General features: G+C 44.9%; 1 protein-coding gene across 3 annotated transcripts in view; it reads left to right on the top strand.

The window, feature by feature from the left end:
- The first annotated feature begins 8,964 nt into the window (after positions 1-8,964).
- Positions 8,965-22,428, top strand: part of Max (MYC associated factor X) — a 24,969-nt gene continuing 11,505 nt past the window's right edge. For 2 of the 3 annotated variants that reach the window (XM_021201812.2, XM_029540891.1), the window contains exons 1-3: positions 8,965-9,227; positions 9,906-9,932; positions 18,024-18,131. In XM_021201812.2, coding sequence (XP_021057471.1) covers positions 9,192-9,227; positions 9,906-9,932; positions 18,024-18,131 — 171 coding nt within the window. In that variant the 5' untranslated portion in view covers positions 8,965-9,191. The remainder of the gene's footprint in view (positions 9,228-9,905; positions 9,933-18,023; positions 18,132-22,428) is intronic. The other variant, XM_021201813.2, reaches the window with a different exon arrangement.

The raw sequence follows: 22,428 nt of genomic DNA, 5'->3' as shown, positions 1-22,428 counted from the left end.
AGCCGAGGGGCAAGGAGATATGTAAGCCGTTGCTAACGAGTATGAGGTTTCTTTCAGAGTTGATGAAAACCATTGATTGTTTTATATACATTATATGAATTTGGTCGGTGGGATAGGAATTATATATCGATACAGCTGTAAAAAAGAAAGAAAGAAAGAAAGAAAGAAAGAAAGAAAGAAAGAAAGAAAGAAAGAAAGAAAGAAAGAAAGAAAGAAAGAAAAGGATCATCTCTTATTAGTAACTGTCAAGGATGCAGTGGACGTTCTATAAATATTCTGACTGTCTCCACTTGCCGAGAGTTAAGTGGCCCGGGGGTCAGTCTGAGCTGCGGGAACAGACATGCGAGCTTCTTCTATCTTTGCCCAAAGAACACCGTGTTCTTTGCGCCTGTTACCAAACCACCCAGGTCAGTTTCTCTGCCTATTTCAAATTTCCTCCCATTTTCTTGAATTGCAGCAGAATTTGGACTCTAATTTTGCCAAAGGAGTTAGGGAATATTGGAGAAGGTTGTAGCCTCGAAGAAAATATTTCTAAACGTACAGAGCCTCTGTTCACACATCGCTACCGTTTCTGCCTTATTTTCTTATTATTTATTTTAAGCGAGTGCTTGAAGTTTAAAAAAGAGTCCTCATGAAGCCCGTTCAAGGTCACTTACGCCTCTAGCAGCAGTGGAGATGGTCACGCTGTTTCCAGGGAGCAGAAGAGCAGTATGCCAGGTACTGCCATCCCTTCCAAGCCCAGGCTGGCAGGCTAGAGCACGTGGCTCGACGGTAGCATTTGGAAGTGACAGCTGAATTTTGGAAAGTTCCATGACAGCTCTGGTGGCATTTTCACATCTCACCCCTAGAAAGAACACCTGAGTGCTGTAAGCACCCAAGTGTCTGCTTCAGAGACACCGCCCCTGTGTGGCCCCAGCGCCCCTTGAACTCCTAACACGGTCAAGTGCATGGCGAGTTCAGAATGGGGCTGATTACATGGGGGCCTTGATCCACAGAAGGAATTCATAAAGTGGGGCCTCCCACTCCATCATACAAGCTGGCGCTGGCAAGGCAATGCTCTGTGGATGAGGCCATATGTACTGAGTCTATCAGAAGCAGTACAACAGCTTCTGTGAGTAGGTCATTCCCAAGAGCCCTTCACATTCTGAAGCCCTCCACTAGATTCCTGAGCCAAGGCAGCAGAGTTGTGGTGAAAGGCACACACTTTGACATCGGAGAAACTTGGGCTCTTGGACTGCTTCTGCGCCTACTAACTGGTAACAGGGAAATTTTGTTTGTATGATTTTTGTGGGGTTTGCTGTTGCTGTTTGTTGTCTAAGATATAGTCTCACATAGCTCAGACTAGTCTTGAACTTGCTACATACTCTGAGCTGATCCTGCTGCCCCTACCTCCTAAATGCTGAGGTTATGGGCAGGCCCTGTCACACCTGGCCTTAACGGTCACTTACTTGTTCATTTTAGGCAGACATTGCTGTAGCTCAGTATGACCCTGAACTTCTGATTCTTTTCGCTTCTACCTCTTGACTTCTGGATTATGGGCATTATCACTGTTAAGCAACTTATTGAGGCTGGAGATGGCCCAGCCATTAAGAGCTCCTCCTGCCCTTGCAGAGAACCTGACTTCAGTTTCCAGCACCCACACCCACATTGGGTGGCGCAAAACCACCTGTGACTCCAACTTCAGAGTACCTGACACCCTCTTCTGGACTCCAAGGGCACCTGCACTCACACATGCACACGTGCACCACACACCACAGAAACACACTGACACACACACACACACACACACACACACACACACACACTTTTAATTTCTTTTTCTACAAAAAGAATTGTATTAGATTGGAGAGATAGCTGGGTCGATGGTTAAAAGCACTTGTTGCTCTTGAAGAGAATCTAGCTTTAATTTCCAGCACCTACATGGCAGCTCACATCTAGTTATTTCTCCAGTCCAAGGGGATCTGAAGCCCTCTTCTAACCTCTTCAGGTATCAGGCATACACATGCTGCACAGACATTCATGCAGGCACAACACTCATACACATAAGTAACACAAATGCATCTTAAAATTTTTTTTCAAAGAAATGGCTTCTTAAAAAAAAAAAGCATACAGTGGGAATATAGCTCAATGGGAGAGTACCTATCTAGTATGTGCAAAGCCCTAGGTCCAACCTCCAGCATTACACATAAAAGAAGTGTATCATTCTGGAACAGGTGGCTCAGTGGGTAAAAGAGCTTGCTGCACAGGCCTGAAAACCTGAGTTCCATCCTTGGAACCCATAGGGGAAGGAGATAACCCTAAAAGTTATTTTTGGACTCCCACATGTGCACCATAGTATGGAAACATGGTAAATACAGATATAGGATTACTGCTTAACTGGATAAACTGGGAATTATTCGTGTGTTTGTGTGTGTGTGTGTGTGTGTGTGTGTGTGTGTGGTGTGAGATGTGTGGTGGGGGTTGGTGTGTTGGAGTGTGTGTATGTGTGGTGTATATGTGTGATATATATGTATGGTATGTGTGTATGGTGTGTATGTGTGGTATGTGGTATGTGTGTGTATATGTGTGGTGTGTGGGATGTGTGTGTGTGTGGTGTATATGTGTGATATGTGGTGTGTATGTGTGGTGTGTATGTGTGATGTGTATGTGTGGTGTGTGTGGGATGTGTGGTGTACATATGTGGTGTGTATGTGTGGTGTGTGTGGGATGTGTGGTGTATATATGTGGTGTGTATGTGTGTGTGTGTNTGTGTGTGGGATGTGTGGTGTACATATGTGGTGTGTATGTGTGGTGTGTGTGGGATGTGTGGTGTATATATGTGGTGTGTATGTGTGTGTGTGTGTGTGTGTGTGTGTGAAGTACATTCTACTGTATAACAGTATAGTAAATGTATAGACCACATCATTACCTTATGTATGGTATATAATCACATATGCTATCATGCACTGGCAGACCAGTCAGCTTGTTTACACCAGCACAGTCAGAGCATATGAGTGACACATTGTAACACAACATTGCCACAGCTGGGTCACCATTTGGTGATGGCATTTTCTGGGTCTAATCTCAGGGGGCTAGCATTGCATATGCAGTCCATTCCACTGCAGAATGAAATGCTACTACATGGGACACGACTACTTCCATTCTCGTAGGACATGACTACTTCCATTCTGCTTATGTGGGGCACTCGAGGATATGAGCCCTGCTCTTTCTCCATTTTTGTTGTCATTCTCCTGAATGTCTGCTTTGGGGTATATTGTTATTGTTGTTGTCAACTTCATTTGTGAGGGTTTTTTGTGGAATCTGCTGCTGGGGAGGTATTTATTTATTTGTTTATTTATCTTTGAGGTATTTATTTATTTATTTATCTTTGAGACAACGTCTCACTATGTTTCCTTCATGGGCCTAGAAATTGCTATGTAGACCAGGGTGGCCTCAAATTCACAGAGATCCACCTGCTTCCTGAACGTTGAGAATAAACAGGTGTGCTACCACCCCTGACCTTGGCCTCTTTTTTTTCTTTTAAGATTTATTTTTATTTTTAATTATATATACACTTGTGTTTCTATGTATAGGTATTAACCTAGGAGACTCAGGCAGGGGCTCATGATTTCAAGGCCTGCCTGGATTACAGAGTAAGTGCAAGGCGAGCCTGGGCAATTCAGTGGGATTATGTTTCAAAACACAAAATGAAGAAATGGGCTGAGGCTATAGCCCAACAGCAAGGCCTTTGCCTGGTATTGTAGAGGCCCTGGGTTCAGGCTCTTGTACTGCAAAGGGAGTGTGGGGAGAAAGGAGATTGATAAATTAGTTTGTTAATGAAATGCTTAGTAGTTGTGAGTGTGAATTGCAAAAGGCTTCTGAGAGCCGCTTCCTTCCAAATTCCTTAGAAAACCTGAGTACCCCAGGGCATGTTCCTCCAGAAATCAGAACACCTTGAGAGGCTAAGGGTGTGGTGCCCAGTGTGCCCAGTGCCCTGGGTTCAACCCACAGCCCCAGGAAAGAAGTCAACAAACAAGCAAAGACTGATGGTGTGGTTTACGTCTATAACTCAGAGCTTGGGAGGGGCAGACAAGAGGCTCGGGAGTTCCAGGTTAGCCTGGGCTATGTGGTGAGTTGGAGACAGGCACAGGCTACAGAAGGCTCTGCCTGAAACACAAACATACCAGCACTTTGAATTTGTAGGTAAAAATGTTCTTGCTGTAGTAAGCAAGGCACTGGGCCTTATCTTTCAGCTCTCTGCAGTGATTGGTCTTTTGGGGACCATCAGAATGGAAATGCTGACTGATTTTTTTTCTAGGGTCTCACACAGGCTACTCTGTGACTGAGCTGTATTCTTCTTTTATTTTTAAATAAAACTTGTCAAGTCAATGAGATGGCTCCAGGTCAAACAAAGCACCTGTCACACAAACCTGATGACTTGAATTGTGTCCCTGAAATCCAGACTGGAAGGAGAGAAGCTAGTCCCAAGCGTTGTCCTCTGACCTCCACATTAGCTCCATGGTGTGTGTGTGTGTGTGTGTGTGTGTGTGTGTGTGTGTGTGTGTGTACGCACTCACACACATGTACCGATCTCACACAGTGCCTATCACACACACACACACACACACACACACACAAAGGTCATTGTTGGATAGCCGTGGTGGCTCACACCTGTAATTCCAGTGCTTGGCTGAAGCAGGAGGATGGCCATGAGTTTGAGGCCAGCCTGGACTATAAGTGAAATTATGGTTGTTTGTCTTTTAAAAAAGCTGATTGTTCATTCAACTTCAATGTATCCACTAAGGATTTGTGATTTTTTTTTTCTAATTCTGGTTTGAACACGTATTTGAGTATTTGACCATGATGGGTTACATTGATAGGTGTCCTGTTGATCTATTATGTTAAAATGTTTAGGCCGGGCATGGTGGCGCACGCCTTTAATCCCGGCACTCGGGAGGCAGAGGCAGGTGGATTTCTGAGTTCAAGGCCAGCCTGGTCTACAAAGTGAGTTCCAGGACAGCCAGGGCTATACAGAGAAACCCTGTCTTGAAAAACCAAAAAAAAAAAAAAAAAAAAAAATGTTACACACATACATTTACATTACATAAAATCGTGTCTATGACTAGCAGTTACCAGAATGATTGTTGGAACAACTTCTATCAACAAACTTATAGTTTGTATTAAGTTAAGAAGTTCATCCTGGTGTTAACAGACAAAACATCTTCAGCTCATTTTGGACTTTGGGTTTCAGACAAAGGAGTCAAATTAAACAAAGGACTTCAAGTAAGATGTGGGTTAAACACAGATGGAGATATATGTATATATAAAAGGGAAACTCACCTCAAGGTACAATGGCTCACACCTACATTCCCAGCACTTGAGAGGCCAAGGCTGGAAGGCCACAAATTCGGAAACAGCCTGGTCCATACCCTGAGACCCTTGCATAGCATAAGTGAAAGGCCAGGGCCACAGACAAATGCAGGAATCAGCAAAACAGAACAGAAGGGCAACAAGTAAGATAAAGATTTGGATTTAGCAATAAGTGTGTAGCACAGGATCTAGAGGAGAGTGGTTTAGTTGAGTGGAGAGGTAGAACTGATCTCTGGAGGAATCGGAAACTGAGGCAGTCAGCTGGCCCTGACAGCCCTGACAGCTCCCACCTGCCCCAGCCACTGCTCCTGATCAATTCTAAGGCAGTTGTGATTGCCTGGGTCTGGCTGGGACTGAAGCTTTGATTTCTATGAAGCCTCCCCGTGGTGGGCCTACTTGAACCAGCACAAAGTATGTAAGACTGACACATTCAGTCTTGAAAGGCTCAGGGCTTGAACGTTTTTAAAGCTTCCCAGAGACTCACCTGTGGAAATGTTAGATTGTTAATCATAGCATTGTCAGAAAAACAACCAGAAGAGACTCTAAAGGACATTGCCGTCCGTTGTGCACAGTTCTCTCAGCAAAGGTCTTGTTCATGAAAATCTCCCTTTGGGTCACTCAACTCAATTTCCTTATAGGACAGAAGAGGACCATACTTTATTTTTTTCCTTCTGCCTCCATCTTCACAGGCTGATTACAGGCAGGTGCTGCCATGCCTAGCTTTTTACTTTTAATTTATATTATTACTATTTGGCAGTGCTAGAGGTCAAACCTAAGTCCTTGTGCATATAAACTCAGTAAATTTATGCCCACTCTGGTATTATTATTATTTTCATTTTAACTCTATTATATCTAAGAATATGTTCTCTGAGAGCACATCTGTCAAAACTTACTGAGATTCGTTTTATGGCTCAGAACTCAATCAGTTCTTATAAATGTTCCATGAGTGCTTCAAAATAACATTCAGTTTCTGGCTTTCTTTCTTTCTTTCTTTTTTTCTTTCTTTCTTTCTTTCTTTTTTCCTATTAGATCAGAGGTACTGGCCAGACTGACAGATTTGAATAATCTGTCAATTACTAGGAAAAAGCTGGATTTGGGTGGCACATACCAGTAATCCCAGGGCTTGGCTAAGGCTGGAGAATTATTTTTGTTGGTTCGTTTTTGTTTTTTTGTTTTTGTTTTTTGTTTTTGTTTTTGTTTTCGAGACAGGGTTTCACTGTGTAACCCTGGCTGTCCTGGAACTCACTCTGTTCCAGGCTGGCCTCGAACTCAGAAATCCGCCTGCCTCTGCCTCCCAAGTGCTGGGATTAAAGGTGTGTGCCACCACTACCCGGTGAGGCAGGAGAATTATTGAGGGTTGGGAGTTTATACTGAGTTCTAGACTCTGAAACCCAGTGTTCACTGTCCCCCCCCTCAAAAAACAAACAAACAAACAAACAAACAAAAACCCACCAAAAAAACCCAGTATTATCAGGAAGAGATATGTTAACCACTGTGGCCTCTCTTCCTGGAAAGCCTTTACTCCGTTTATCCAGATGTCCTTCCAACATGTGGAGGGAGATCTGTGGAGAGCAGAGTCGGGTTTGGTCTTTGTAGGCCTAGCCCTTGTCCTGTAGCCTCAGAGAACACCCGGCCATTACCCTCCACCCTCCCTGAAATCTGGCATCTCCTCTAAATTCATATTGCTTGCTGCTGTACAATCTGCTTGGCATGTCCGCCTTCCCTACAGTGTTTTTATAATTTACTTCTTAGATTTTAGCCATGTGAGCGAAGATTATTTTTATAACAGCTTTGTTGATGCATAATTATTAGCATAGCATAGCATAGCATAAAGCCCACTCTTTCAAAGTATATGATTCAGTGAAAGCTTGCCTTTATCCTGGTATCCTCTAGGTTGCACATACAAATCACCTGAAGATCATTAAAAACTGTCTTTTATTGGTCCTACCCTCCTCCCAAAGGTTTTGACTTCATTGAGGAGGGGCATGGAACAGGCATGAGATATTTTTTTCAAAGTCCCAAAATAAACTAACTTGCAGTAAGGATGGCTGGTACCACACTGCACACTGCAGGTAGATATATAAGGAGGGTTTGTCTCTACTTCTGGTATCCAGTTAACTCTTAGTATCTTATCCTCGCAGTGGTGGCGAACACCTTTAATCCTAGCACTTGGGAGGCAGAGGCAGGCGGATTTCTGAGTTCAAGGCCAGCCTGGTCTACGAAGTGAGTTCCAGGATAGCCAGGGCTATACAGAGAAACCCTATCTCATAAAACCAAACAACCAAACAAACAAACGAAAAAACCTCTTACCATCTTTGTCTCCCTTACAGTCCTTGACTTCTATTACGAGTCAGTGTCTGCTTATGACTGTGTTCTCAACACTAGACTTGGCCACACAGCCATTTAAGGCCAGCCTGGGCTAGGTGTCACAAAGATTGTATTACACCACCAAGTTTCTGCACTCAATAGTCAGGGATTAAATGATTTTTATTCGAAAACCAGTAACTCATAAATCAAACTCAAGACCGCAATCATTTCGAAGATCAGTTGTCAAGTGGTAGTTTGGTTAATTTCTCAGATGACCTTATTATTACTGGTTTTTGTTTGTTTGTTGTTGTTTCATTGAGGACCTGGTACACACTAGAAATGGTGACAGGGTAGTTCAGTTTTGGCTTTCAGAGCTGTTAAGTCTTTGAGGGGACATATCATGCCATTCCTGGGCTGCCACATATTAGATACTTAGTTAAATACTGGTGGAGACAATGTAGTTACACTTCTTACCTCGTTGCATACGTATGACCTTAACTAGACAAGGAGCTGTACAACTTTCCCGTTTTGATTCTTTTCGCAGCTAATTAAAGTTCTCTAAACTGGGGCACTCCCTAATCTGCTCCGGCTACGACAAACAGAAGGTAGGTTTTACTTGCACCTATGAGAGGTTTTGTAAACATTCAAGCCCAGCAAGGACAGTTCTCTCGGACAAATGAAAGCAAAATTCTTGAGATGAAGGACACCCCGGCGAAGTCGGTCCTTTAGCTTGTCCCGTTGATGCCTCTTAACACCTTAAACCCAGATACAGAGGGTCCGCGTGGGCATCTCGACCGCGCCCCCTGGTCAGCCACAGCGTGATTCCTTCCCAGGAGGGTTACGCCCCAGGGCGCAAGTGTAGCGACTCAAGCATTAAACAAGACAATGTAAAAGCAGCCTAGCCAAGAAGAGACAGTGTTATTTTGGCAGCCAGTTTCTCCTCCCCAAGCCCCCGAGCCTCCACCCAATCCCTTGGGCCGGGCGCCCAGAGCTCGGAATTGTGGCCGGCTCCAGGAGCCCAGCTCCCTCCACGTGTCCTGTCTTCCCAGCAGCCTCTCCGCCGCCTGGGAAGGAAAAATCTCCTGACAACTCGCGGTCTGTGGACTACATCTCCCGGGAGGCACCGCGCCACTTCTCGCAGCCAACACCCGTGGCGCAGGCGCCTTGTGCTCTGTCAACAAGCGGGTCTGGAGAAGCCTGTGTGCGGTTCCTGATGGGATTTGTAGTTTCTCTGGCTCTCTCTCGCTCGCCCATCCGACGCTCGAGGACTACAAGTCTCAGCTACCCCGGCGCTGTGAGCCCGGTCACGTGTTAGGGGGCCGATCGGGCGTGCGTGCCGCCGTTGATCCGGTGCTGCAGTGAGGTGGTTGTCGCCCGTGTTGTGTGTGTGTGAGTGTGTGTGAGTGAGTGAGCGAGTGAGTGAGTGAGTGTGTGCGTGGGGGCACTCGGCTTGTTGTTGTCGGTGACTTCCCCCTTCCCTCCACCCCTCCCCTCCCCGGCCGCCGCTGCAGTGGCCGCTCCCTGGGCCGTAGGAAATGAGCGATAACGATGACATCGAGGTGGAGAGCGACGTGAGTCCCGGGGCTTCTTCCTTTCCGTTCGGGTTGTCAGGCGGGGACAGCGGCAAGGGCTCTCAGCCGGGCGACGGCGGGAGGGGGCCGGGTCGCCGCCGCCTCCGTCCTCCCCCCCACCCCCGGGGCCGGGACCGCCTGCGTCGCGCTCCAGGCTCGCTCCCCTCCAGTCCTGTCCTGAGAGGCCTCCTGGGACTGAAGGTGGGAGCAGACACGCGGCCTCTGGGACCCCCACATTCTCCCTTGGAGGAGGGTGTCGAGGCCTCCCTCTCCGCTCTGCCCGGCTGGGGATCCCATTATCCTTCCGGATCCTGGGCAAGGAGACCAGCGCTCAGCTCTTGCTCCTTGGGTCCATGAGCTCCCTCCTCCCGTGACCGGTTGATCCTTGGGGTGAAGGGGCTGGGAGTGCTCTGACGCCCTAGAGGGATCGGGGGAGAGCAGGCAGTGTTCCGGATCCCTCTTGTCCGGTTCGGATCCCAGAAGGAGGGGCAGCGCCTGAGACCCCCCACTAGGCTACGGGATCTCGCTGGAGAGAGTGGAAGGGGAAAGAGGGAGGGAGGGGTGTCAGACTGACTCCCCACCCGCTGCTTCCTCCGCCGCCGGCATTTTCTTTCTTATTGAATGCGAAGTGTGAAAATAACTTCTATATTTTCTATTTTTCTCTCTCTCTTATTCCAGGAAGAGCAACCGAGGTTTCAATCTGCGGTACGTCTCCTACTCTCCATTTCATTTTCATTTCCGTTCAGTTTTGGTTCTTTTTGGAGTCAGAAAAAGAGATCGTTCTATTACTTTTAATATTCTTGTAAACTCCTCTTAACCGCTAAGGTGAGGTGGAGTCTGTTGGGGTTGGAGGAGGGGGGCGTTGCAAATCCACATGATTCTTAACATTCAGGTGGTAGGTTCTAGTGAGTAGGCAGGCAGGCAGGCGAGTGAGAGGAGGCCTGTGCTGTGAACTGAGTTGTTCTGTAGTGTTCAGTGAAGGATGCCGCGGAGGTATGCGAGAGATGGAAGGGCGTTCTGAAGTGAATGATAGTGTTATTTCAGAGCAAACTGGCCAGGTAAACTTTAAGCAGTATCTCCCTCCATAGTTGTGTGAAGTTGCAGGCACTTGTAATAATCGCCTTTAGCCAAAGTCATGTGATTACTGCAGACACCTAGGATCTAGAAAAGCGTGGTATTCCCAAAAAGCGACAATGGAAAGAAGAGAGGCGCCAGAAGTTAAATATTGAAAGTGGCACAGCTTTTCTTTCCATTTGAAAAGAAAAAAAAAATTGTTGAAAAGTGGCACTGTTAGAGACGGCTTTGCTGAAAGGTGATGGATGCGCCCATAAAATGTTATCAGTGACTTCTAAGATTTTTGATATTAATGGGGTTTTTCTTTTTTTGTAGGTGTTTCTGGCTTTGGGTTGATCCCATGCTTTCTTGTCTTTGGAGTCTGAGACTTAGGAGTAAATAGGTATAGATTAGGGAGAGAGAAAAGGAATAGACTCAGAATAAATTCAACCAGAGAAGAGAGACAGATGTAATATTTGATGGTTGGAAATGGTAGGGAAAGACAACGGAGTGAGGTCCTCATTACCTGTGAGGACCAGGGAATGAGATAGTCAGGGATGGAAGGAAGAGGTGAGGGTGTACACCCCTTCTAAAAAGTCAGTAGCCACCTACCTCTGTTGCTTGCTACCTAAGAGTGATCAGTGTTGCCGGATCTTTTTGTTTCCTTCAGGGGGTGAGCCATTTCCCTGGAACTTCGAACTTTATGAGAAATGTTAAAATACTCGAAACACAGATTGTTACTTTTTGGGTGTATTCATGTGCATTTAACTTTTGACTATGCTAGGAGTCGAACCCAGGGCCCTCGCATGCCATGCAACCCCTCTGCCGTGAATATTTAATTTTTTTTCTCTGCCTATTTAATTTTTTTTAATTACATTTACTTAACCTGTGTATGTATGTATGTAGTCACGTGTATGTCACGGCTCACATGTGAAGGTCATAAGAACAGCTTGGGGAAGTCAGTTCTCTCTTTCCCACACATGGGTCTGGGGATTGAATTTAGGGTCATCAGGTTTGACCGCAATGCCTTTACCCACTCTTTAGCTTCTAGTTACCTGATTTTTAAGTAATATGTGACACAGCTGTTTAGGAACTTGTAGGGTTTGCAGGATGCACCTAGGCTTGGCGGTTCTGGCCAGTAAACCCAGTTACTCAGGAGGCCGAGGTAGGAAGATGAAGCGTTCCAGCCTGCTTCTGCAATTTACTGAGACCCTGCCTTAACATAGAAAATACAACACAGAGTCCAGGGTTGTGGCCCAGTGTGTAAGCCCAGGGCTTCTGAGGGTTTGGCGGAAGTCTTTCCTGAATTTTAAGCCAACCTGGGATATAGAATGAGTTCCAGCCTAGACTACAGCATGAGATTCTGCCTCAAACAAACAAAAACTCTCTACTTTTGTCTCTTTTCCTAGGGAACAAGTTTGCAGGATGCCAAATTGATAGCTCTGATGTAGGACCTTACTATTCACAGGCTAAAAGCAGGTTCTTCAGTTGTATCTGCTCTTCCTTAGCATCAGAGATTGTACAGATTGCCTGAACACTAAGAAAAACTTTATTTATTGAGAACTGATTGATTCTGAGTGCAGTTATCTCAGAGGTCTTAAGGATTGTTCCGAGATCCTCATGGAAGATAATGTTTTATTTCTTTTTTTTTTTTTTTTTTGGTTTTTCAAGACAGAGTTTCTCTGTGTCCTGGAACTCACTTTGTAGACCAGGCTGGCCTTGAACTCAGAAATCTGCCTGCCTCTGCCTCCCAAGTGCTGGGATTAAAGGTGTGCACCACCATGCCCAGCAATTTTTTTATTTTTTAATGGATCGTTACACATACTTACTTCCTCGCAAAGTCAAATTCCTTTTTTGTTTTGTTTTTCAGCTATTACTCTCTCTCTCTCTCTCTCTCTCTCTCTCTCTCTCTCTCTCTCTCTTTTCTTTTGAGAGAGAGGGAAAGGCATCTAAGCTGTCTTGGAACTCAGAGAGATCAGTCCACCTCAGGTTCCCGGATTAAATGGGATTTAATCAGCTGGGACTAAATGTGTCACCCCCCTGCCTGGGTACTATTAGTCTTACTTAATACTATGGACTTGGTTGTTTTCTTTTGAGCTTGTTCTATCACCACCACAACAAAGCAACCCACCCCATCCCCACCCCCCCCAGTCTCCAGTTCTAAGTCTGCTGCAGGACTTGAGGGTTAGCGGTGGGGGCGGCTTGTTTTGAAGACTCATCCTTGGGCTGGAATTAGGTTTGCCTTTCAGTGAGCAATGTTTTCTTACTTTATGCTAAGCAGTTCCTGTAGGCTTTCTGCTTTTGGAAACATCCACTTGGTTGGAGATGTAAGTTTATGAAGTGCGTCCACTCCCGTGAGGCTGATGTCCCTTGTCAGGGTGTTTTAACTGTTTTGTCGGTGTTGTTAAGGTGCTTAGGGTTTTTCCTTTAACTTTGTGACATAGAAAGTTTTGTTGTTGCTGGAGGTTGAAACTTTGAGACCCTTTGTTTTAATTTAGTATGTTTATTGAGATTTTTCGGGTAGAAATTTATCATAGCATAGACAGAAAAAGCAGGTATATTATAGACAGTGCATTGTACAACTGTCACAAATGGGCTGGGAACATGTATTCCTCCTTTATCCCTGTGAATATATCCATTTGTTTTTTGAAATTTAGTATAAATAATACAATTTTTTTTTCTAAAATGTAGAAAGCCACTAGATTTTATCTTTGGAAAACCATTTTTAAAATGTGGACTGTGAACAACCACATGTTTAGGGCTGCAGAAAAACTTTTTAAGAAGTTATTTGGAACCCAAGTGTGGTAGCTCACACTTATAATCCCAGCACTCAGGATAACTGAGACAGGAGGATTACCATGAGTTCGAACTGAGAGATAGAGTGTCTGTCTGTCTGTCTGTCTGTCTGTCTGTCTCTCTCTCTCTCTCTCTCTCTCTCTCACACACACACACACACACGCACGCACACATTATTTGGAAAATGTTCTGTGGGTCCTAACATGAAAAGATGATCATAGTTGCTACAATCAGTACAGTATCTTACTTGTGGAGAGTGCAGGCCATTCAGATCATTATGGGAGGGAGGCAATGGAAAGTGAAACTGATCTGCCGAGTGTGTGCTGCACACGGAAGCAGTCTCCAGTGAGCAGCACACTGTTAGAGGAAGTCACCCTAAACACTAGTTACTAAACTTAATTGCAGAATCTCACTGGTACTTTTTTTGGGGGTGGAGTGGGGGAGTAAGTTGTATTTTAAAGCTAAGTTTCTGAGGCAGTTACTTTATGCAAGAGGTTCTTTTTGCTTTGTTTCTGTTTGGATAATTTCGCTGGGAAAGAGTGAAAGTATATGTGAAATGTAGGATTCCTGAGTTGGTCAAGAAACCTGAGGCCTTTCTCTATGCACTGTTCTTTGTCGCATCTGCTGAATTCAACATGTTGCAGTTGCTATACTGGCTGAAGGTGTAAAATAGGTTTGCGTTATTTCACTTTTAGTTCTTTCTGGTTTACAGTATTTTTAACTCCTCAGCTTTTTGCTTCTTTGGAGGTTGAAGTGTATTGGGGAGGAAGGGAGTTTGACCACTCTGGAGGTTCAGGGACCTTGTGACAGAAGTGCTGCAAGGTCTGTAGTGCTTGCTTCTACTCAGCCTTGCTCTGATGATGTAAACGGCAGCAGTCTTCCCTGCGTGTGCCGGGAGAGAGAAGATGGTGGTAAGGTTTTAAGAGTTGTGTGTTGCTTTCACACAAGGCTGATAGAATAAAAGAGTTGGTCTAGGAACCCTATTTGATCTCTTTTGGGGACAAGGGAGGGTTATGACAGGGTTTTGCTATGTAGCCTGACCTCCCCCTGCCTCCTGCAGGAATTCTCCTGCCTCAGCCTCCTGTGGGGCTCACAGGTGTTCCGTTGTCAGGCCTGACTTCAGTGTCCTAACCAAGAATTCCCTCCTCTAAACAGCTGGTATAATGGTACATGTGGGTTGTAGTGCTCCCAAGTTCTTCTAGACACCAAAAAGTGGTAGAAATGACAGAAATGTGTACCAGCTGTAGGCTTCAAACAGAAGAGCTAGGAAACTGGAGTTAATATTTGCCTGCTAAAGACACTAGTGAGTTTATCTCATCTCAGGTGCCTGTTGTTTCGTGTTGCAATTTTTATGTTGAGTACTTTTGAGTTGCTTAGAAATTGTTTTATCTAATTCACCAAACAGAAGTAATAAGTATACTGCATGAGAATTTGGAACCTTTGTATTCAGCATTCTTAGTGTTTCAGTGAAGCTAGTTGGATAATCCTGTGATCTTGTTGTCTAAAGAGACACCTTTAAATTTCTGAAACTAAATATACTAAATAGCCACTAAGGATGACACATATTCCCTCCACATTGGCATTGAGAAGATTCACCCTATGTGGTAGAACAGTTAGGTGCCAGGCAGCTTGCAAGAAATGGCATTCTGGAAAAACCTTGTACATCCTTTACAGTAAGGGTTTCTTTCTCATGCTAGGCCTTGCAGGAAATTGAGATGAGTGAATGAAGATACATTTTCTGTGCAATAAGTTGAAAAGAAATACTCTTGAGAGAGTGCCTCAATTTTGTATGGGTCTCCTTAGCTTCCATGTCCTGTCAGTTTAGCGACTAAGCTTGCTTTCAGCATTAGGCTGCACTAAGATACACATGCTTGTTAGTGTGAGAGGTGGACAAATTATAGGTGACGGGTTTGCTGCTGTCTGCCAGCGTGGAAAAGTTTGGTGGAACTACAACTGAGACTGAGTAAAAGCCTTGGCCTAGACATCAAAGCTGGAAGCAATTTGGTACTGTAGTTCCTGGTGAGCAGCTGTGGCCACTCTCTGGTATCACAGAGCCACTAGTACTTCTCTTAGTCTGGGACATGCTAATGAAGAAGGGCTTTATGACAGAAACTGCAAATCCGTGTTACAGAGCAAGCAGTGTCCAGCATCTGCTCCTGAGGATGTATAGGGGAGTCATTTGGGAACCTGTGACATAGCCCAAGAAGACCTCTGTGATGTATCTGTCCCACAAGGGTACCACCAGTCCCAGTGTCAGCATGACCGGACACTTCTCGGTGTAGGCGAGAGTAGAGTGTACACTCACCTGAGTTGCTTTGTTCCGCTGCTCCTGATTGCCGTGCTGCTTTAAAAGACGCATCATGGGAGCATCTCCAGCACCTTAAGCTGAGAGACTTTACCTGGTTTTTCTTTCCTCAGTTCTGAAAGCTTGGCCTTTTGGGAAAGAGCTGTCAGCAAGAGAAGATGGCTAACAAGGCAGTATAATAGCCTTCCCATTGGCCCATCACGCAAAGCCAGGGGCTATCAGCTTCATCTTCAGCATAGAAATACTTTGCCGAGTGAACTCTCAGCCTTGTGTGAAGGTGTGTCAGGTTTTCCTATGCTCTGTAAGCACTGGAAATGTCACTTAATTCAGAGTTGCCTGGAATTAGGCATGTGAGTTCAGCATGTTTTTCACGTGTGCTTGCAAATGTGGCCTGGGGAGGGGAAAACAAGTCCATCCTTGCGGCTGTCTCTGTTTAGGCATAACAGCTGAGGGTAGACATGGCAGGAGGGCTTGGTCTAAGACTCCCCCGTTCTGCTAGTTAAATTGGGTCTGGAACCACCACAGAAATTCCATCCACTGCTTGGAGAACAACAGTCCCCAGCCCAGGCTTTCTACCAGGCAGTGGCCTGCCGCCTTTCCTAGCCGAGCCAACTTCTAACTTGGCTGGCTCCCCAGATGAGAAGCCGAGATTTCTGCTCATGGTCTACGGCCAAGTTCACTACAGTTTTCCAACCAAACGACTTGTTGTCCATCTGAGTCCTTTCAGTGCTCAGCAAACGGGAGGGGGTGGTGCATCTTGTGGGATGATTTTGTTGTTTGGTTAAACTTAGCTCCTTGCTTGCAGCACAGGCCCACAGGAAACCAAGACCAACTTAGCTCTAACTGCTTGGGATTTTTAGGGTTCTCCCAGAAAGAAAACAGACAATTAGGATTTTATTTGTATTAACAGGAGGGATTGTGGGTAACTGGGGTCACTGCTTCCGTGCACAGCTTTTAAGCTGGGAGGAGGGCCAGGAGTCAGGGTGATTTAGTACACAGGAGTATCTTGGACTGCTACTGAAGACCAATTGATTTGCATGTAAATAGACCATCTTGGAAATTAGAGTAAACACCAGAGGTCTAGTCCATGCCAAATGCTGGTCCTAGGTCTCTTGGGCTCCTCAGGTATGGATTGTGACAGGCCAGTTTACCCCAAGCTGTCTCACACTGCCGCTGGAGGGTGGCTGTAGTTACCTTGCCCGGTGTTGTATAATACCTCTAACCTCAGACACCTGGTTTCTCAAGCTCGACTGTCCTTCAGATTCCTCTTTCTATTTTCCATATAGCTAGTTGAGACAATATTTTGCTTAACAGTGAACTGAGGTTTAAGAAGGGTTAACTTTACAAGTCCTTCAGGACAGTGGCTGTAATGGGGATTTGTACCCGATTAACAACTGTAGATAGGCCCCTGAGGGATCAGGAGAAAAGTGCAGACCTCAGTGAGTCACAGACTTTAGAATTTGATAGGAGAAGAATTTCAGATCCTTTTCTTCTCATGACTCTTGTCTCATTTCTGTCTGACCATCTTCTCTAATACAAGGATTCTTTGGAAGCAGCATTAAACCTGGTTTTCTCTTGTTGCTGCATTTTCAAAATTCCTGGCGCTCTGGGATTAATGGCCAGGTCACTCTAATGTGTAGATAGGTTCTTTAGGCTACCATAGCCCAGCCTGCTCTGGTCAGGGTAAATTCGAGAGAGAGAGAGAGAGAGAGAGAGAGAGAGAGAGAGAGAGAGAGAGAGAGAGAGAGTGTGTGTATAATACCTGAAGTATAGGTGTGGTGAAGTTCTTGCTGAAGTAGGTCCTTGTGTTCTGTTCAGAGGGAGATGAAACTCCTTAGCACGGTGCCCTGCTCTCTTACCTTTCCTGATTGGTTGGCAGTCCTGGCCCAACAGCTGACTGTTTATAATTCCAAGCAGGAAAGGTTAAAGGCTGGTTAGGGTATTTAGAAAACTGCCAAGTGGGTCTGCCCTGCTGCAGGGCCTGAGGGACTTTACCAAGAGCATGTAGGTGTCAGAAGGTCTGCTACCCCAGAACTGCCCTTCTGGCTCAGTCTGTGTGAGAGGAAACTAAATGTAATTGGCAGTCTGTCAGCTCTGCCATAATGGCCTCAGGTGCAACTGTGTTTTCTAGAGGTTTGGGGCTCTCTTGTATGACTTGATAAGAGGATATGCTAGTGACCTTTATCAGGAGGGTGTCAGCGGAGCCTCAGGATGGTGGGTTTCCTGTGGAGAGAAGCACCCCATTCCCCAAGTCTCACGGTAGAGGTGACCATAGCTTATGAAGTGCCCGCTGGAGCTTCCCTTAGTAACATTCCAACTACAGACTGGCAACTGCTCCATCATGTAGGTTGGGGACACTCACTGAAGAGTCACACTTTGTCCCCTGAATAACTTTGATTTTACTTGTGCATGAGCTGGATTCATCGTGCTACTTTGGATGTTCCTGTTGCAAGCCTTGCTCACCCCTTTCTCCCTTTAACAGAGCCTAACCCTGGAGACTCCTTCCTAACTACCCACCTCACTCTACAAATTCTCCCAGTCCACGTGCCAGGGACAGCGCTGACTGCACACACTTCCAGGCTTTACCGCATCCACCCGTAAAAGAAGCGCATTCCTGACATGCTCTTTCTTCACTCTCCTAGGCTGACAAGCGGGCTCACCATAATGCACTGGAACGAAAACGTAGGGACCACATCAAAGACAGCTTTCACAGTTTGCGGGACTCAGTCCCATCACTCCAAGGAGAGAAGGTGAGTTTATTGACAAAGCCAGTTGGCCCATCAGCAGCTTGGAACAAACCAGGACATCCCTTCTGTAAAGAAACACAATCAGGTCGCATGGTCTCTCTCTTTTTTCTTTTTTCTTTTTTCTTTTTTCTTTTTTCTTTTTCTTTTTTGATTCTTCGGAAGCTCCCCACACATCTCAGTTGTTCTTGATTATCTTCAGCAAAAGTAATGTCAGTTCTAACAGAGCTGTTTTCAAGACAACCCTTTCAGAATTGGAGATACTGTAGTTCATCACTTTTTTATTTGGTAGTGCTGGGGTTTGAACCCAGGGCCTTCCTTGTACATGCTAGGCAAATAAATTAGTCACTCATGACATTACTATAACTATATTCTGTACTATGTAACATGGTCCATAATTAGTTGGGGATCACTAAGGATTCTCCCAGGCTAGCAACACCCTAACCCTCTGTGGGAATTTCTCTTGTGCAGTTCAATTAGTACTTAGTGTAAATGAACACTTTGAAGCAGGTCTGTGGACCTGCCCGGGCACCAGTGATTTCCAGTTCTGACACATACTCTTCCCAACATATGTAAAGAGCATTGTAAGCTGTGGATCAAAAAAGTGAGACATGTTCATATGAGAGAAGTAAACCAGTCATCCTCATCCTACCTAGTGGCCTTGGAAACTTGTATTTTCCCTGGAGAGGTAGGAGCCAGCTGTTTCTAGCTTCAAAAATTGAAAGCTTTGAGCAAAAGCCTATGGGTTAGGGTCACTCCTTGGAATAAAGAAAAAACCATTTGTTTGCACAATTAGTTCCACCCTTGACACAGTGTAGCAACAGGCCGATTTTTGTAGCCCCCTGGGTCAGCTTGTTTGAAAGAGCCTCACTGTATAGTCAGACTGGCCTGAACTTGGGATCCAGCCCACCTTGCCTGTTAGCATCACACCTACCTTAAGGAACACGATTTAATAAAAACAGTGTTTACTCTAGGTATATTTCAAATGGCTTTACTGCTTTGGTTCTCTGCTAAGTGTCCTGAATTTGCTTTGTTATCCAAGATTAAGTTTTTCATGTTTATAAAAAGTTGAAAAGTTATGTTTTCTGTTTGTCAGTAATGTGGCCTTCTGTGTGGTTGAAGTATGGAGTAAGTCTAAGCTTACAGGAAAACACAAATAGGCCATGTGAATGCCGTATTACGAAGCCAGAATTTTGCTGTAGGTTAAGCCCACTTAGTATATACTTGATTTAATGGCCTTGAACCAAGGTGCTTACCGGAATAACAGCATTCCTGAGTATAACACTGAGCACCACAGGAATCTTTATGACTGAGAGACGCACCCTTTGTGCAAAAGATTTATCTCTGATGCACACCTGACCTGTTGACACTTGGTGCTTATTCCATATGCTGCAGTGTCAGCATCACTTGGGGAACTTCTGGGCTAGAGCTGCCTTCATCCAAGCCGCTCGTGTGGAATGAGAGACATCGAGGATGTGCTTCTCAGAGGGCGGGCTGTGACCCACCCACTTCTAGTACCACATGAACTCCTGGGCGTATGCACCTGCAACCGTCAGTCAGGTGCATCTGAGGAACTCTGAAGAGTGAAACCACTGAAAGTGTAGCTCACGAGTTGCAGCTGCAGGGCTCTCTTCTTTGGCCTCTTCCCTTGCTGTTACATTCTTCCTTAACTCCTTACAGGTTTACTATACTAGGTAGTCTTGCCGAGTTTCTTTGAGGAAGTTGAAGTTTGGCTTTGCTAGCTTACAGATGGGATGAGTAGTTGGTCATCCATGATCCTTTCACCTACTTCATTCAGCAAACATTCGTGCAGGGTCTACACACACCAGCCACTGTTCTTAACAAGAATAGATGTTTTATTGTAGCAAGGAAATAATAGAAATTAAATAATCACTAAAAATAGGAATACTGGCTAGGCATGGTGATAGCAGATACCTGTAATCATAGCAATTGGAAGATCAGGGGCAAGTGGGTCTTTGTAGTTTAAGGCCAGTCTGGACTACATAGTAAGTTCCTGAATGGCCAGAGCGCTGTGTGTGCCTGCATGTGCGTGTGCACACACTATGGAGGAGATTAAGGTGGGACGATTGGTGGAACAGACAGGTCTCATTGGCAAGGTGGCCTTTGGGCAGATTTCGTGGACTTGAAGGACTATTTGTCTGACTCTGGGCATTCGAGGCGGAGGAAGGCCAGTTGAGGAATCTTGAACAGGCCAGAATGGGTAAGGAGTGGGTGAGAGGATACAGGCCCTGTTGTAATTTCTTGTGTTTGCACGTTTGTTGAGATGGGGTTTCTTGTATCTCTGGCTGACCTTGAATCCCTCATCTCCTGCTTCCACTTTTTAAGTGCTAGGATTTGGTTTAGTCTTCAAGAAGCAGATTTAATGAGCCAGTCAACAGAGCCCTAACCTGCCAGTGTCATGCTGCCATTCTTACTTCAGAGGCCTTCCTGTCCTGCTTGCTCTTAACTTTGGAAGTCATAAAGACTCCTGAGTGTGTGAAGAGCAGGACTTTTCATTATTCTTCCTTCCGGCTGCCAACGGGCTCACAGGTGCAGGGAGGCTTCGGGTCTGCAACCTTTCGGTCTCACAGACTGACTTCTCACCAGATGTTGCAATCTTCTTAAAATGTCGTATTGGAACCAAAGGAAATTGACTCATTCTTGATTTGAATTGCAATGGTTAAGGTTGTGACATGTCAGTGGTCATGAAGTGAATGTCTGTGTGAGTTTTGGAGAGTTCAGCTCAGATTGTTGAAGGAAGGCCTTTGATCTGAGTCTCCTTTGATGTCAGCACCCTGTGTGCCAGGTGACTCTACAGTTAACATTGCGATTATGTGATATGTGTCCAAGCCTTTTTTAAGATTTGTGTTTGTTAGGTTTGGTTTCTTGAGATAAAGTTTCATTCTGTGGCTCTCAAACTGGCTTGAATTCATAGTAATCTTCCTGTTTTAGGCTTCCATATATTCACTTGAAAAAGTGAAGCCTCTTTTTTTGTTTTTTTTTTTTTTGGTTTTTTTTTTTTTGGTTTTTTTTCTGTTCTATGTGTGTGTGTGTGTGTGTTTCTTTTGTTTTCTTTTTTTGTTCTGGGGTTGGGGAGTTCTGGTTTTTGAGACAGGGTCTTATACTATGTAGTCCTGGCTTTCATGAAACTCATTATATAAGCCAGGCTGGCTTCAAACTCAAGAGAGATATGCTTGCTTCTGCTTCCTAACTGCTGGGACTAAAGGCATGTGCCACCAAGCCTGGCTTTGTGTGTGTGTGTCTTTAAATAATCAAAGAAATGAATTTCATCTTGAGCGTTATATTACATTTTACTTGGTTCTTATTTATTTCTGAGACAGGGTCTCACTATGTAGCCCTGGCTGGCCTCGAACTCACTATATAAACCAGGCTGGCCTTGAACTCACTTAGATGCCTCTGTCTTTGCTTTTTTCTTGTTTCTAAAATACAAAAGGAGAAATTCATATTGATTCAATTGAGTCCTAACCTGGGAAGGAAAAATGGTCTTTTTAAAATTTAATGTAGAGTTCTTTTATAGCGTGGTTAGAATCCATAGTTGTGCTTAAGCCTCAAGTGCTTAGCCTGCAGTCCTGAGCCACTATCTCACAAGGAGAAACATGCTATTTGTTTATTTACTTTTGAGAGAGGGTCTCCTAGCTGAGGCTTGCAATCCCCTAGATAGTCTTTGTTGACATAGAACTTAAAGTGATCTTTTTGCCTCAGCCTCCTAAATATTGGAATGACATGACATGTGTCACCACGCACGTCTGGCAAGAAAGAAAACTTGAAATTAAGACACAAACTCCATTTATTTCTTGTTTCTTGTATTTGTGTGATAAAATAAGCATCGTGAAGAATGCCTGTCTTCTCTAACCCTGTACTAGCACTTGGGAGTTTGAAGGAGGTTAACTATAAACTGGGGTTGCTGCTCTTACAGGGTTCAATCCCATCATCCTCATGGTGACTCACAACCTTCTAGAGCTCCAGTTCCAAGAGACTGAGCCCTCATGAATTTCTTTATAAAGAAAGACAAACAGAAAAGACCAGTGATCTAGGAGTGGTACTGAACACCTGTAGTCCCAGTACTCAGGAGGTAGAGCCAGGAGGACCAAAACGTTGAGAGTCATTGTCAGCAACAGTGAGGTAGGCCCACCTGGGCTGTGTGAAGTCCTGTTTCAAAGGCAGCCTTTTTTTTTTTTTTTTTTTGAGGTGCTGACTGTTGTTGGGTAATCACTGTTGTTCCTACTCTTATCAGAAATGAGGGTCCTGCTCAAGGTCATGACCCAGTCTATAGCAGAACAGG

Source organism: Mus pahari, chromosome 7, assembly GCF_900095145.1.
Source record: "Mus pahari chromosome 7, PAHARI_EIJ_v1.1, whole genome shotgun sequence".
Classification (NCBI taxonomy): Eukaryota; Metazoa; Chordata; class Mammalia; order Rodentia; family Muridae; genus Mus; species Mus pahari.
This window is presented reverse-complemented; position numbering and strand designations above follow the sequence as displayed.